The 17,841-nt window shown below is 45.4% G+C and overlaps 1 protein-coding gene across 1 annotated transcript; it reads left to right on the forward strand.

Annotated features, from left to right (window-relative positions):
- The first annotated feature begins 565 nt into the window (after positions 1–565).
- On the forward strand, positions 566–1,741 carry TENT5D (terminal nucleotidyltransferase 5D). Its single transcript, XM_062502989.1, has one exon. The coding sequence runs from the start codon at positions 566–568 to the stop codon at positions 1,739–1,741; it is 1,176 nt and encodes a 391-aa protein (XP_062358973.1).
- Positions 1,742–17,841: the final 16,100 nt, after the last annotated feature.

A 17,841-nucleotide genomic window follows, 5' to 3' on the forward strand; every position in this document is an offset into this window, starting at 1 on the left:
ATCCACAGAGACCAAAGTTCATCCAAGCCATATGGCTGGATAAAAACAGGGAGCAGGTGGCAACATTCCTGGTTTTCACAAAAAAAAATGTCCTGGTCTTTAAGTACTTTGAAATATTCAAATCACTGAAGATCAAGGGAAATGTCTAGGCAGGGCAGATAGAACAATTTTGCTAATTTTGCTCATTTTAGCTCTTCATGGTGAAATTTATTTGGAGTTCCATTAAAACCACCAAGTGCTTCATGTTATTAACCTTTGAGTAGTTTTAAATTGGGTCTATATGTTTTTCTGCATTTACTTTGAGTCATGGATTATACAATAACGTGGTGGCTTCTCAGCAGGATTAAAACCTGAGTACATTAAAATTCAATTAAAAGCCTGCGACAAGTGCAGTGGTTGACTCAGACCGTTAACTGGGGTTGTGTCTCTAAAATGAACAGCTCTGTCACTACACTGAGGGAGGAAGTTTGGTATAACCAAGTGAAATGTCCTCTCTGCTGTTCCAGGAAGTTCTAACATTTGTCTCTAATTCCTGTTTCTCCCTGTTTAGCCAACTGATACCACAATGACTGAGGACTCGGACCACAGATTCAGTTATCTCACATGGGATCAGATTAAAGTCCTGGATCAGGTTTTAACTGAGGCTATACCTATTCATGGGAGAGGAAATTTTCCAACCCTGGAGGTAAAGCCAAAGCATATAATCCATATGGTAAAGGAGCAGCTTATTGAGAAGCAGATCCATGTCAGGGACATCCGCCTGAACGGTTCCACTGCCAGTCACATCCTGGTGAAGCACAATGGCACCAGTTACAAGGACCTGGACATCATTTTTGGAGTGGAGCTTCCCAGTGAGTTTGAGTTCCAGGTCGTTAAGGAAGCAGTTCTCAATTGCCTGTTGGACTTCTTGCCAAAATGTGTTAACAAGCAAAAAATCACAGCTCAGACCATGAAAGATGCCTACGTGCAGAAGATGGTCAAAGTCTCCACCGACCACGACCGCTGGAGCCTCATCTCGCTGTCCAACAACAGCGGCAAGAACGTGGAGCTGAAGTTCGTCAGCTCGCTGCGGCGGCAGTTCGAGTTCAGCGTGGACTCCTTCCAGATCATCCTGGACTCCATCCTGGCCATCTACAGAGCCTCAGACCGGCCCCTGACACAGGACTGTCACCCCGCCGTCATCGCCGAGAGCATGTACGGGGACTTCAACCAAGCCATGGACCACCTGAGGTACAAACTGATCTCCACCCGGAACCCAGAGGAGATCAGGGGGGGCGGCCTCCTGAAGTACAGCAACCTCCTGGTCCGTGACTTTAAGCCGGCGGATGAGGCTGAAATTAAATCTCTGGAACGTTACATGTGCTCCAGGTTCTTCATTGATTTTCCCGACGTTGCCGAGCAGCAGAGGAAAATCGAGTCCTACCTGCGCAACCACTTCATCGGGGAGGAGAAGAGCAAGTATGACTACTTGATGACCCTGCGTGGGGTGGTGAACAAGAGCACGGTCTGCCTCATGGGGCACGAGCGAAGGCAAACCCTCAATATGATCACAATTCTGGCTTTGAAAGTGCTCGGAGAGCAAAACATCATCCCCAACGCGGCCAATGTCACGTGCTACTATCAGCCTGCTCCCTATATCAGTGACAGAAACTTCAGCAGCTACTACATTGCTCATGGACAACCCCCTGTGTTCTACCAGCCTTACCCTTTCCACATACAGCTACAGAGCGGGATGGTGTAGGAATGATCTGACCTCCAAGCACTCTCCACTCCTCTCTTTCCAGTTCTCTCCTTAATAAAGGCCTCATTAAAGCGAGTTTTATCAGCACTTTTGAGTTAAGGACATATTTTTGTGCAAGTTGCCAAAGTTGTTTGGTTGATCAATGTCTAACTCACCATCAAGCAGGTGAAATAAGTGAAGCGTCTGTCATTCGTGAAGTGTTTATACCTTGACGTGTGTTTGGGCTGTATTTTTTTGCAATGAAAAGAGAAGGATATAAATTATTCTAATTTTATAAAAACAAAATGCACTAAGTTCTGGGTTCTAAAACAAACAAACAAACAAAAAATTCTTAAGCAAAATGCAAATGGTGTCCATGAAAACTGAAGCCAGTGAAATACCTCTCTGTAGAAATGCCTGATGTTCGAAGGGACAGTGCTCTGGGTATGTCGAAGTCAATCATCCCTTGATTTTATCCATGCAGTTCCAGCAACATTTATTTGTAGCACCTTTGAAAATACACATTGATGGGTCATTTCTTGGTGGTGTGAGCTCTGCTATCATTCCTCAGGTCAGTCAGAGACTTGGGGTCACTCCCCTCCCCAGAGTACTGGTTTGCACTGGTGAGTAGGAAATGCCCCTACCAAGAGCAGACTCATTTTGTGTATCCAAAATTTCCACTGATCCCAGTGAAAGATTTGACTGCTTAAGTCAGGCAGCGTCAGAGCCCAGGATCTGCCCCACAGATAACAAAAGCTGTAAGAGGTACAACTATTTTGATTAAATTGGTCTTGAAAACCAAGGCAAGAGAATGAGAAAGGAGGTGAAAATTCAGCAGAACGGGCTCACTTTCTATTGCTAATTTGTTATTGATCAGAGCTGCTTTAATGCACAACAAACAGAGTCAGGATAAAACTCCAAAAGCCCAGGACTGCTCTATTTTTAGGTGAATTAAAACAAATCCTTGGCAGTGGCATTTGAAAAACTATTTTATACTGGTAAAGTTCTGTCTGTGTTTAGGTACCTGCACACATCCACCAGTAGCAAATGAGGATTTACGATCAGGAAGCAAAACAGGAGTTACATATTTGTGTGTGTGTGAGTGTTTACCAAAGATAAGTTTTAAACATGTCACATAAGTGCCTCCCTGTGCCAGTTGCTCCATGAAATGTTGGAAATGGTGCCAGAGAGCTCCTGAATTATGGAAAGGGAAACATGGAAAGGGAAACACACCCTGGGGTTGCAGAGTTGTTTGTAGCAGCGGCAGGCAGAGGGTTTGCTCCAGGATGAGCAGGTTTGGGACAGATGGATCTAAGGTGGTGTCACCAAATCCAAACATGGGGAAAGGAATGTGGAACAAGAAGGATTAGTGGGAAAAGGAGGTTTAGGAAGGGGTGTGGCTATAAAATGGGAACAGCCAACTGGAAATGCAAGCTGCAGACTTTCTTACATCAACTTTGTGTGTCACTGTGTTGTCCCTGTCACTGTTCGTCCTCATCTCCTCCTGCTCCAGAGCAGTGGCTGCATTGCATCCATTTGCAGCAGGTGTCAGGCCTTGGGAATTTCTTCTACTTGGGAACAAGAGTTTGATTTATTTTACAGAGGAATGTGGTCCATAAATGTGCTGTTTTAAATCAAGCATTTCTAAATTTTCTAAGGTCTATGAAGTCTGGTTGCCAGTGAAATGTAGCTTCCCTTTCCCCCATTATATTCCTGTACATTTGAACAAGGAATTGTTCAAATATCATCATCACTAAAGTCAACTTTTCTTCTGTAAAATACAGTGCAAAAACTTGTATTTCTGCAACATAAGAAGGGTTTGCTGATGAAGCTGATTCATTTTGTGATGTCTTTCATGAACAGAGTACTGTTACTTTTGCTGATTTTTCAGGTATGTCCAATTTGGTGTCTGAAAGCACACTTTATTCCACTTCCACTAAGACCTTTCCTTTGGTTAAACTATATTTAATAAAACCACCAATTCTAATTGCTCTGTGATCAACTATGGTAACACCATGTTTGCATGAAAGCACTTCTAGGGAATTCATTCATTCAAAATGGAGTGAGACATGGTGGATTCCTTTTCTTTCTGTTTAATTGAACTGTCGGGATGACAAAGGGAACTTTTCCATTTAATTTGGTGTTTGCCATGTTAAATAGCACTGTGAAATTCTGTAAGAGCCTTACATGGGTCATGTCCCTGCTACTGCTTGGGGTCTGCAGGGATGAGGAGCTGAGAGCTGGACTGGGGAATCTGTGGGAACCAGGCATCCAAATGCCTTAAAATTCAGGAGGAATGGGGCTCCTAATCTCTTTAGATATGTTGGAAAGTCTCAGTCCATCTGCACTGACCTGTGACCTTAATGTAGTGTTGCCACATTGATTTATTACTCCTCCACTCCTGGTTTCCATGGTTGCTGGGTAGAAAAATGGGTTCATCTTCCCAAGAACCAGGGAACAGGTCAGGCAGGAAGGAGCATTTTCAGCGTGTCTCGCATGGCCAGTGATCCAATACCCAGAAAAATTCTTCACTAAGGTGTTTTCTTACCAACAAGTAGAAACGTGCATTGGGTAAAGGACTAAAACAATTTTTAAATGGAATATTGTGGAAGTGTCAGGAGTGGTGAACTCGCTGTGGATTTGTATAAACCAGCCTGTGCACTTGTACAGAACCTTATCTAAATATACATGGAATTCTGTCACCTCTCTGTTGATCCAGGTTAAGTAGGGAAGGGCTCAGCCAAAGTCCAGGGAGCTGGTGGGAAGAATGCACCTGGCTGCAATGGGCTTTGTACCCCAGGAAAGAGGAAAAACTTAGGGGAGCACCTACAGGCAAAGGTACAAAGACATCAATATGCAAAAATCTCTCAGGTATAAATAAACCCTTTAAATTTATGGAAAAAAGGTCTTATATTTCTTACCTAGAGGCAGTTCAGTTCTGAAGGTTGAGGCTGTGGTTTTGCATATGTAAGCATATATAGATGTAATTTATTTAGCCTTACATATATAAAATCTCATGTATCTACACCTATTGGGCAATTAACAAAACCTGATGGTTTTAATTATTTCCTTCCAGATGTTCTATTGATACCTGGCAGCAGTAATTGACCTGGAGGTTTTTTTTTTTGTTGTTCAAGGTCATAATGACTCTGTAAAGTAATATTAAAAAGGGGATGATGTATTGATTTCTGCTTGCAAAACACTGATATCAGTGTGTAGGATGAAATATTGGAACCTCTTCTCCAGTTGTTACTGATTTTATCATGTGCAGATCTAAATCTACAAAGAATTGAGAGTTTTCTCAGTGCCAGTCTCCTGAGCTTCATGTTTGCATTATAATTATATCTCGTTGTTACAATCTGTTCAATTATTGTAATGCCTGGGAATTGTAATGCTGATTTTATTTAATCACAAATCTTCTTAGGGTTTACAGCTTAAAGTAATCTAATGTTGTCAGGACCTAAGTGTTCCAGTTTCAAGTGCTTTCCTTAAAAAATGTCCTTTGAATTTTGTGTTTTGTTGTAAAAGGTCTATTTGAAGCAAATACTTTATGGTAGTTCCTTTAAAATGTATTTTGTGAGCTTTATACTCGACACGTTACAGAGGTTTTTGCAATGGATAAAAGAAATGCAAATTGTCCTCAGTGCAGGTGTTGCCTCTCCGTGTGTTACCTGGAGCCTGAGGATCTGTGAGGAGATTTGGGTGGTGTTAGAGGAGTTACAGTGATAAATTGGGAATAAATTTGGAGTTATACAGGAGTGGATTCAATATGGGCTTCAGAATCACCTGGAGAAAGGAGGGCAGCGAGCTCAGTTTTGGTTTGATCCTTTTTCTATTAAATAATCACATGGAAGGGCGTTCAGGACAAAGCTGTTGCAGATGAAATATTCCTCTTAATGTGCCATCTGAAGCTGTGGAAAAAAATATTGTAATGCTACAAATGTGTAAGAATGCCACCTATTTGTAGGTCATTAGTCCACGGTGTTGACTGGTGCCTTTGGGTATTTGGGGGGTGATCATTAAAAGAACATTTTATTTAACGTGTGGTTTCCTGTAATCCCTTGATTGCTCCAGCTGGAGCAGGCAGGTTTCTCCAGGAAGCCAAACTGGAGTGTGGTAACTGCAAGAGAGATGGAAATTTGGTTACAGTTCCTCAGGTGGATAAAGCAGAGGCTCAGGTTCAGCCTGGCAGACCCACAGGGAAGGTTCCAGAGGGGTTCCCGTGGATCTCCCATCCCTTGGAATGTGCTCCTTGTCACCAGGCTCTTGTCAAAACTCACATTTGAAGTGCCTACATCTCTATATTTATATAATAAAAACCTCACTATCTGCTGGGTCAATGAAATTAATACTTCAATGACAAAGGACTGGACTTTACATATGCACATCCCCATAAATCTGATCCCATATTTATCCAGGATTTCTGGTGATGTTGGACCAAGGTGGGAGAAACTCCCACAAACTTGTGGGTTTTAGCTGGGCAGCACAACCAGACTCATCACAGTTCCATTTCTGGTTGTTTGCTTGGATTTTCTGAGTTTTGGGAGTGGGTTTGGGATTTTTTAGAGTGTTTGTTTTTGTTTGGTTGGGGTGTTTTAGGTTTTTTTGTGGGTTTTTTTGTTGTTGTTGTTTGTTTGATTGGTTGGTTTGTTGGTTTTTTTGTTTGTTTTGTGTTTTGCTTTGTTTTGTTTTGTTTCATGGGCTGGGTTTTGCACTACTGCTCATTAATTCAGAGTTTTTAAAGAGGACAAGACAATATTACTCTTTTTCTGGGGGAGCTGTCACAGCTGTTAAATCCCATGGACTCTCAGAGTCTTACAAAGGAGGGGCAGGAACATTCCAGAGGTTTTGACCCCATGTGAGAGTTTGGAAATTCCCAGTTAGCTCAAAATTATCATCAGTGTTTTCCCCAGCTCTGCTCAGCTCTACCTTGGGCACTGGAGCCATCCCAGGCACTGGGTGGGGGAGGGCAGCGAGACCCCTGCTCTCCAGGGAAACCTTTTTTCCCTCAATTTTATCCATCATTGCTCAAAACAGGGTTTTTCCACCTCTTTTTCACTGTGCAGTGGGTAAATTTTTGCAAAATCCGTCCCATTATCTTAAGCAGCAAACACCTTTCAATAATAATTTTCATTTCCTGACTGTTTTTTTTTTAAATACAGTTGGATTTTTAAGAGTTTGCCTCAATAAAATTGGAAGTGGGAAACTGAGAAGGCAGCACATATAGGGGAGTTTCCCTTCCTTAAATATTCACCAGATGCTTTCCTGGGGAATTCAAAATCTGAGGAAATACATGAAGCTGGGAGCTACGTTGTGTTCTAGTCCCTGCCACCCCCATTTTTTCTGCTCCATCAATCCCCATCATTAAATACTATTTCATAAGCAAGCGATTTTCTTCTTCCCAGCTGCCTCCATATTCAGCTCCATTTCATCCTGAGCCATTGCAGAACCTGTGCCTCGGAAATCACAATTAGTTACCATGGAAAGCAATTCAAGACCATAATAAATACACTCAAAGGCGACTCAGTCTGCTTAGGATTCCAAAATAAAAGTAAAAATAAGTCCTCTGGAGAACTGGATGCAGATCATTATGTTTATGGGCACTGTGTGCTTGTACATCTCCAGGTTAATGTCATTTATTTCATTTTCATGTCGGGGTGCATGGGAACAGCAAACCCCTTCACGATGCAGCCCCACTCTTTCCCCAGCCCACCCTCCAACAGGAATCCCTTCCCCCCATCCTCTATTTCATTTAGCTTTAAATATTCCCATCCTGTTGTTGATAGGAGTTTGTTCACACTCCTGGTTTGCTGCCGGGATAGACAGTGACAGGATGTTGCCCATATGTTCCTGGATTTCTGCACACACAAAACCAGCAGCATTTCCATGTCCCAGCAGCTGCCCAGGGCTGGCTTTGCCCTCCCACTTTCCCCATGGAGCAGCAGGAGGATGACGATTCCCAGCTCCAGGTGATGTGACCCTGCAATGCTCTCACCATTCATGCCAACAATTCCTTCCTCCAGCGTTTTCTCAGCTCCTGACATTTTCCAGGCAATGGGCTGGAATTGCAGCTCGTGGTTCTGTCTCACGGATCCGAATGGATGTTGGATTAGATCCCTTTATTTTGTAGTGCCTGCTTATCCCTGGCTGTTCCCAGGGAATGGCATTGCCCAAGCAAGGATCTGGACTCACCACCTGCCTTGAATGGCTGATTCACCCCCAGATCAGGAGAAAGAGCTGTGACCTTCCCATGTTAAAGTACCCACAGCCCATCACACTTCCTTAAAATTGATAAAACCCAAAATACCATCCCAAACACTCAGTTGCAGAACATTAGGATCATTTAGGTTGGGAAAAATGTGGAAACAGTGTATCCAGCGAATGAATTTCTCAACTCTTATTGCAGGAAAAGAAAATGTCACAAGTTCCATCCGAGATGTGATCCAGACATGTGTGCTTTAATTGAGACACTGCCCTGGGTACGTTTGGGTGCTTTCCTGAACTGAAATGGGATTTTTTTCCCCATGGTTTCTAAGTCAGGTCATAACAACAAAATAGGTTCTAGGACAAAAACTAAGGAAGATCTCTGGGAGAGAGTGGTTTAGGTAAAACCAATCTGCGCTTCTGTGAAAGTGCAAAACAAGGGGTGCTCAACGCCAGTGGGAAGCCAAGGAAGAAGATCCCAGCCTGGAGCTGCTCCCTTGGTCTGGGTGAGGCTGGGTGATCTCAGCTCTGCCAGTCTGGAAGGCAGAACGGCCCCTTTGGCCACGTCCATGTCCTTCCTGGTGGCCACGAAGGATCCCCTGTCCCACTCTGCCAGGACTGCTGCTCTATGGAAACACCGCTGGACATCACCGTTTATGGCACTTCAGTCACCCTGGAAACAAAGTAGCTGCTCCCAGACGTGACTTTTAACACAGCTAATTATCTCATTAGTGTCAGGGCCACTGAATCATGGCCACATCCCTTCCCTGGGCCGGCGATGTTTCCATGGGAATGGCCGAGCTCTACATCTCGGAGGGGACACGCCGAGATGTGACAGGACCAGGGTGAAGTGTTACAGCTTTCTGCCACTCTCCCAGGGCAGGTTTGGTGGCTAATCCCACTCCTGCACTGGCTAAAAGAGACTATTTGGAGAGCAAGGGACTGCTGATGTATTCAGTCTGATTTATTGAGTGCTGTGGCCTGAAATATTTCTGGTGCCATCCCCATGTGTGGGACTTCAGCAGCGCTCCCAGCTCAGGATCCACTGAAGGAAAAGAGTTTGTTCAATAAAAGATAATTACAAAAAAATAATTTTTTTTTTTTTTTAAAAGAGCAAAGTGAAAGCTTTCCTCCCTCTTTCTCAGGGCTTTCTCATCAGTCCCAGCAATGCTGATCAGCACTTTAAGGTTTCAGAATGACTCAGAGGAGTTTTTGGGGGGTGTCCAAACCATTCATTGCCTGGCACAATCCACTGGTTCCATGGGGAATGTGACCATGTCCAGCCAGGATCTGCTGCAACAAGAGCCTGCCAGGCTCCTGAGATCCACAAGCAAGCAGGAAAATGCTGCTGTTTACCTCCTCAGTTGCTCATACCTGGGGCCAAATCACTGCTGAGGATGTTTGGTGGAGTTTAACAGCATTAGAGCCACACAGTCACAAAGAATATTGGCTTCAGTTTCTGACTGAGCAGCAAACAGCTCTGTAAAGAGCTAATAAACGATGCTTGGAAGAAAAAAACCACTGAATTATTAAATCCCTGTCCTGAAGGCTGCACAGGTTGGCTCTGCAGCCTTACAGAGCTGCTTCCCCCCAGGAACATCTCAGTGGATGGGCAGGTGGGCCTGGGGCTGATCATCAGCATCCAGCTGTTCCAGAGGTGCTGCCACCACGACTGGCTGGGGCTGGCAGCACTTTGGGGATGATCAGTGTGTTTTGGGAGGCTGATCCCTCCCCAGAGCAGCAGGTGGTGTTTTCTGAATAAGGGGAAATAAGAGGAGGGGTGGATGGGCACGTTAAAGCTGAAAACTGGAAGCAAAACTTCTGGATTTAGAGAAATCAGTTAAAAATAATGAAAATCACTAAAGAGCCACTGAGAACCACATAAGTCTGGTTCCCCTCACCTTGGTGAGATGGATGCCTTCGTTAGCAGGTGATACCCAACAGATCCAGCACTGCTGGAGGCACAGGTTTAACCAGGGAATATGGAAACCACAGGGAGATGGATGTTGTGGAGATGTGCATAAAGCCCTGAGAACAAACCCAAGTGCCTGGTGGATATTTTTCAGCAAAGACAAGTAGTGCAGTTGGGGTTCAGCTCCACATTTTAAATGTAATGGGATTGTTTTTTCCCCTTTTGGTGAAGCTTCTATTTATCCCTTGTTCCCATCACCCCATGTGGAAAATCCCTGGATCCAACCATGCACCCACCTCTGACATTCCTTTACAGCTATTGGAGTTCTTGAGGATCCTCTGCCTGCTCTCTGCTGCAGCTGTTTTTTGCTCTAAAGCAGAAAAAACTGGCAAAATGACGTTTTTGCAGAGGAAACAATGTCAAAATGAAATTACTCCAGATTGGAAATAAAAGGAAGCAGGTGGCTCTTGACTGGAAATCCTTTATTGCAAGGTTTGGACTCGAGGGCCCAAACTGCTGCACCCACCCCAGCTCTGGGAAAAGCAGTGGGACCAGAAGTTGGGCACTTCCACCTCAGCAGAGTGGGTTTGGGCTCCTCTCCCAGATTCCTGCTGGGAAGATCTCATGGAAAGAGGCTGCAACCAGCAGAGCCTGTTCATGGTCAGAGGGGAATGGAGCAGGAATGGCTTCCCACTGCCAGAGGGCAGGGCTAGGTGGGATATTGGGAAGAAATTCCTCCCTGCGAGGGTGGAGAGGCCCTGGAATGGATTTTCCAGGGAAGCTGTGGCTGCCCCCGGATCCCTGGACGTGCCCAAGGCCAGGTTGGACAGGGCTTGGAGCAACCTGGGACAGTGGAAGATGTTCTTGTCCATGACAGGGGATGGGATGGGATGGGATGGGATAGGATTTAAGTCCTTTCCAACCCAAACCATCCTGGGACTCCTTGTGCTGCTCAGTGCTGTGCCTGAGGTGACTCTGGTACAGATCCTGCTGTAAATCCAAGGACACTCTGCAGCAGAATTCCTGCTCCCACTGAAATCCCCTGGCAGCCTCTGCCCCAGGTGCCAATTAGTTCAAACCTGACTCCAGCTGAAGAGCACCTGCTCATAAATATCCACAAATCCTCCCACATCCTGCTTGCATCATCCTCCCTGTGTTTTGGATGGAGAGAACATGAGTAAATGACTGACTCACAAGGTCTTATTTCCCAAATTTCATGCAGTTTTTGAGTTCTCCTTGTATCTTGCATTAAGATGCTTTTATAACCTTCATTACACAGAGCACAGACCCAAAAAGCTCTTGAATTCATAAATATGGAGCAATCAATGTGTTTTATTTTGCAATTATTGGGATAAACAAATAGAATATTTTGGGGCTGCTCAGATGTGCTCTGTAAGTGATGCCACCCATTGTCCTTTAATTGTAAGGATTTGGTAAATGAGCTTTAAAGGGTCTATTAGTATTCATTAGGCAGAAGCTGCCATACATTTTCTGCAAAATTAATGAAATAGAACTGCTTCCTCTGCTGATGACGTGGCTGAGCAGCAGCCCAGCTCAGAGCAGGTTTATTACAGGTATCTTTTTTTAGTTCCACCCGAATCTTCCTTGGGAAGGTTACAAAGTGGCTTTTTTCAGCTCCTGGCTCTATAATGAACACAGGGGTGGGCACTCAGCAATTTTCTGATGGTTTTCAGGGTAGAGTCCATTGCCCAGCTGGGAAACGATGCTTGAAATCCAGCTGGATCTTGGAATGCTAAACCAGCATTACCAAGCCAACACCTTTGGGGTGTCCCAGTGCTCCCCATGGTCAACCCCAAAAGTGCAGAAGGTGCTGCCAGTGCTGGGGTGAGGGAAAAGGAGGTGACCCCTGCCCAGGGAGGTGTGGGGGCACATGGAAGGCAGCTCTTCCCTCTCTCTCTCTCTCTCTCTTTAAATATAATTTTACATTGGATGCATTTTAAACACTTTGCAACCACTGTATTACTTTTTGGTTGGGTTTTGAAACATAAACCAAACTTTTTTTTCTTTTAAATAAAACCAACTGCAACTAAAAGCCCAAAGGACAGCTCCACAAGTCCAGAAGGATTTATAAAACCCCGGGTGAAGGGCTGAGGACTTTTTCCTGGCAAATTAAGGAAAACTTGATAATGAGGATTTCAAGAGTCTTCACATGGTGGAATATTCTTGAGGAGGTGAGGAAGATGAGCAGAGGCTGAAACAGGGTGTGCCAGGGGGTGAAAATTCCATCAGCACAGCCCTCATGGATTCATGGATTCAGGGATTTGTGGAAGAGGAGGTTCTGTAGGAACATCCACACCAGTGGCTTTGTCAGGAGCAGGAGGCAGCACTTGAGAACAAACCTTCCTGCGTCATCCCTGGAAAACAACACCCACTGCCTGTCAGGGTGTGAGGCTATAACATAATTAATACATTTATAGTGGAGCAAATAAAAGAAAAACAACCCCAACCATGAATGGGGAGCTCTGCTGACAGGAGGTTTGTTATGGGTTTGTTGTGGAGATGCCAACTCGGATCCTGGCAGGTGATTAATAACCCTGAATTGGAGAGATCCCAGTTCCAGGAGCTGAGTGAAAAATGAGAGAGGGCAGAGGCTGCAGAACGTGACAGGTTCCTACAGACAGAGGTAAAAAATGACTGAGGAAAAGCAGAGTTAAAAAACCAACTCAAAACCAATCAGGAAAGCTATAAAAACAATAAATTAAAATATAATAAAGGCTAAGACATTCTGAATTTTCCTCTTCCCAAAAGTCTGATTAGATCAGCACAGGGAGTGGAGGAGTGTGAGCTCTCATCCTGAAGGGAAATGCTTTGGAAACACTTTTGGAAAAGTGATCCATCAGACTGGGAGAAAAGTTCATCATCAGGGGATTACTTATGGCAAGAGAGAATGCCACCCCCAAGTCACAGCAAACTGTGGGATTTGGCTCTAAATCCCAATGGAAGTGGCAGAAGCCTCATTCATTTATCCAGAGGATCTGTTTAATAAAGAAGGGAACAGGTCACACAGCTGATGGCTTGATATAAATATTTAAATGGCATCAGGGCAGCCCAGAATTTGTGTTGCCCAGGGGTTTAGGCTAAATAAATGAAGTTGGCCTTTCCCACCTTGTTCTCTGCAGCTTGGTAAATATTTGCTCAGCAAGTGAGGACAGAGTTTGGGAAGAAACCCACGCCAGGCACTGAATTTAAGAGCAAATATCTCCATGCTCCCACTCTGAGGGAAGAAATGATTGCTGCTTCCTCATTAAGTCAAAATAATAAAGAATTTAGTAAATTTGCTGCTTAAAGGCATCTGAAATTACAGATAAATGATGCAAACTGAAATCTGATTGATCTTTTGATCCATCTGAGGGTCAGGCGAGGACGCTCAGCTCCACGTTTCTGGCACGTGATGTTAATGCATGGAAAGACAAACTCCAGCCTGCTGTCCCTGACCAGGAGGAACTCTGCCGGTTTTAATGGACTTTGAGGCATCCTGAGAATTCCATTTAGGACCTGGGATGCGTGTGTAGGTGAGGCATCAATGAGTCAGGAGTTTTTCTCTGTTGGAAGAGGCACAAGCACCTCCTCCTGCTTTTCAAGGGCAGAGCTGCACATCGATCCCATCCCTACCCAAATCAGGGGTTTTGCACGTCTCCATTCAAGGCAAAATCTCTCCAATCACCGTGTGAGTGGTTTTTTTTTCTCCCCCCAGCCCACGCAGAGCAGGGCAGAGGCTCAGCAGCACCAGCCAGAAATAGAATCACTCCTGGGCAGAGCTTGATCCCCCTGCACCTCCCCAGCCTTGGCCTGATGCAGGGGAAGGGCCATCAGACCATTGCACAACTGGGCTGCTGCAGGAGCTGCTGGGCTGGAGGATCCCTGGAGAGGTGGGAAGGGACAAATCCCAGCTGGAAATTTCCAACGGAGCTGTCTGGGATGGTGGCAGGAGTGAGGGGAGCGTGGTCTGAGCCAGGGGTGATGTCCCATGAGCTGCAAGTGCCTGAGTGGTTCGCCTACAAAGCAAATTTAAACTTTATAACTTTATGCACAATGCAAAATAAAGGCTATTTTGTGGGGTCACAGAATGGTTGGGGTAGAAAGGGATGCTCAAGATCATCCCACCCCATCTCCTGCCATGGGCAGGAACATCTTCCACTAGTCCAGGTTGCTCCAAGCCCTGTCCAACCTGGCCTTGGACACTTCCAGGGATTCAGGGGCAGCCACAGCTTCTCTGGGAAATCCATTCCAAGGCTTCCCACCCTCACAGGGAGCAACTCCTTCCTTCGTAACTCCTCCATTCCCAAACAGAGCCCAGCACAACCTCCTGTAACAGCACAGGGACAGGAGAAATGCCTGGAAATGGAACTCCACTGACCAATACAAACCTCTTCATCCAGCCCCTGGCTAGTCCAGGCAACACAGACATATATTGAGGGAGTAAAACTGTGTGATCAAGGAAAGAAATATTCCCCCGCCAGCTTTATTGGGATCAGAATTTACCCACTGGGTAAGGCAGGAAGGTTTGGCAAGGGAACACCTTTTCTATCCACTCTATGGCTACCTCCCCTCTCCTTGGGGGCTCAGCTGGTTGGGATAAAAGTGGGGAATTGTATTGTATTGATTTAAATCCTGCAGCTTGTTTTGCATCAGAGGAGCTTAGCTAGCTCCAGTCAATTATCCATTTGAAGTCTCAACAAGAATTTCGTTTAGGGGTGGGAAGGAGGGGCCTGTATCACATTAATGATTAAACCTGATCCTGGCTGCTGTGGGTGTTTGTTGGGATCTCACCATGGCCCTTCAAACTGGGAAATAAAATGGTGCCAAACTTGGAAGAGAATCCTGAGAGTGTCCACAGGACTGATTCCTCCCTGCCCAGGCTGCCACAGTCAGAGGTGATTTGAGATTGAAGGAAAGTATGAATCTACACTGGGTGATAGAGAAGATGAGATTTCTCCTAAAATGAGCCTTCCCAGCTCTGTGAGGTGTGGAAAAATTCGCTCTGAAGAGGAGAAAACTAAACTAGCATCACTGTGAGCGCTGCTCAGTCTGCGAGAGCTCTGCTGAAATGTCACAGACAAATGAACACGATAATGTAATATTGATAAATGAACACAATAATGGGATATTGCTGTGCACATCGTGGGAGCGGAGACAAAACATTTAAATGAGCAATCCCTACAGGCTGTAAAACACTGCACAAGGTAAGTTTGCAGTGCCTTGGGACTCTGTGTCATCCCAGGTCACATTTCCAGGTGGGCTGGGACAGATAAATGTGTCCTGCTTGATTTGGCATGTGGTTCTAGAGGCTCTGCTTTGGCATTTAAATGGGATGTGGGCAGCAAAATGCACAGGGAAGGATCCTGAAGGGCACCCAGGAGACCTCTCCCACCTCTCCTCCTCCTCTGGCCTCACTGAGCTCATCCAAGGTTTTCCTCCCACATAAACCCAACTCTGCCACCTGAGCTATGAACATTGGAGATTTTTTCCTGGTCCCCTCTTTCCAACTGCTGCATAATTTCAGGAACATCAAATCCTACAAACTTTTTATAATTGGGTCAACACACACCTTTCATAAAGAGAAAATCCTACACTCACCATATAAAGTTATTTGTGCTGAGAGGGAAATAAAAGGAATGCAGTGGACTTTCATCACAGGGAAGTAAAGGAGAGCACTGGAATTGTGTGTGTTAAGGGAATTTGCATCCTTTCACCCCAGAATAGCTCAGACCTGTCCCACTTCCACAGTGTCCAAACAGGAAAATGAAGACACAACCTCACATCCACAACAGCCAAATTCTGGCTGTTTGGCCAGAAATAGTTAATTTTTCTGTGATGGCACCTGCAGGTGGCAGCCTGGATGTGGCACTGGAAACAGGAGCTGCCAGGGGGCCTGGGATGACCCCAGATCACCTCTGCCAGACAAGAATAATTTGGGGTCTATTTCATCACTTGAGGGGTATTTGCTGCTTCTTCCATCCTTTAATTCCCCCTAAAAACAATTTCCCTGCCCAGGTTTTGAAGGCTGTGTCTGCTCAGAGGATTTAGAGATTTGCATTCTATGGGGAAGGATAATTTCTGCTTATTTAGAGCTGGAACTGGAATTTTAACCACACTGGAAGACAGAGGTGCTTTTATCACCCCAGGTGGGGTGGGGTTCCTGGGGCTTTCCTTCCCCCAGCCTCTTCCCCTGGCAGGTAACCAGGGACAAGCATTAAGAGTTCCCAAAGGCTTTTTGCAGACTCCTTGGTTTGTTTCTCAGGAAGACAGAAACACCTAAGTTAGATTTACTCAAATAAAAGAATGGCAGAGCAAAACAGAAAAGGACATTTGCCTGCAGAGCCAGCCAGGAGACAACACTGCACCCAAGGCACAAACAAACGAAAAAAAACTTTAATAAATTAATTATGATTTGCATAGAATTTAAGGCAAAGAAATTCCAGAGACCCTTATAAGAGCACCCCTTCCCAGGGCTGGAAGAAAAGACTGGACTAGCCCAGCCACTGATTTTATTTACTCAGAACATCTGGTAGCAATTTCTTGCAGGACATAATTAGCTTTTAATTAGCAGGCAGGTCATTTGTTACCTGAACCTGGTGAGCAACACCTTGGCTGCTCCAGCTCCAGGCATCCTGTCCTTGCTTGGTGAGGGATCTTTGTTCACAGGAGCTGAGGTTATGTTTGAGATAGTGCCTACTACTCAAAAATAAATAAATAAAGAAAAAAATTCTGGTATTATTTACTGCAGCACTGATAGGCTGTGGTGGCTTTTTTAATCTGCTGTAATGAGCTGTATCCCAGGAGTTGCTGGTGGTGGGAAATCTCTGTGGGGATAATGAGCAGAGAAAGGGGCAGGGCTGCTCCAGAGGTGCTGTTCAGGAGCAGGGAGAGGGAACTTTTGGAGAGCTGTGCAGCAGCACTGCTGCCTGCTTGGGTGTTTTGTCACCTTATTCCAGCTGTGCCCACATGGTTTGAGCTGTGCTTTGGGGCTTGGAGCAGTCATTAAAGGAACTTCTGTGGGAGCAGAGTGGAGGATGCTCAGGCTGGGGGTTTGTCAGAGTTCCCAGGTATGTCACAGGTGTGCCAGGGGCTCCTTACCTGCCCCTGCCTTGCTGCTCTGAGGGGTTGGATGGAAAACCACAGCATGGAGAGGAGCTCTGGGGAAGGATGAGGCTATTTTAGGGAAAGCCATTTATTAATCAGGGTGGAAATCTACTGAGGAGAGGGGATCTGGGCACCGATGGCTGTGCTTTCCTGGGTGCCTGTTCAGAAAATATCCTCATAATGTGGGTTAAAAATCCTGGATTTTAACGTACCTGCTCATCCATCTAATTCACCCACACACTTGGAAGCTTTTCTCTTGACTTTCTGAGGCAGGGGGGTGGGGGCTGAGTGAATATTTTATAGGATGGTTAGGAAGGGTAAATTTGGTTAGGGAAAATCATATTAGGGGATTATTGCCTTCCTCTAAGGTGGCTCTGTAACAAAGTTCTCCTTCCCTGATCTCCCTGCCCCAGGCACGGGCTCCTTCACAGGTGCAGAGTGTGCAGGAGGAAAGAAAACACTAAACTTAGGGGAATGCCATGGAGAACTTTCTTTGCTGATAGCTGGGGGCAGCAAAATGCTTCCTGACATGTATTGATTCAGTCTGTGATATATAATAATGCTACTTTATCATTTTATATCCAATTATTTCTGCTCCACATCCTTGGGATTTCCCAGCTGAGTGTTATGAAGTGGGCAGAGAGCAGCCTGCACTTTTTAGCTTGCTGGAAAAACACAAACGCTGCTGAGCCTGGAGGAGCAGCTGAAGTTCTTCAGGGTAGGCTGGGCAAGAATTCCCCTCTCACGGCCAAAATTCCCTTTGCTCGTGTTTGGGATTCCCCTAAAAGTGGCTGCTCCCCTGATTTTCCTGGTCTTTGCTGCTTTCTCCTTGTGGGAAGCCAAGCTGTGATGTTCCCTAAAACCCTCAATGCAGTGGTGACATTGCAGCCCCTGGGTGAGG

Source organism: Cinclus cinclus, chromosome 15, assembly GCF_963662255.1.
Source record: "Cinclus cinclus chromosome 15, bCinCin1.1, whole genome shotgun sequence".
Lineage (NCBI taxonomy): Eukaryota > Metazoa > Chordata > Aves > Passeriformes > Cinclidae > Cinclus > Cinclus cinclus.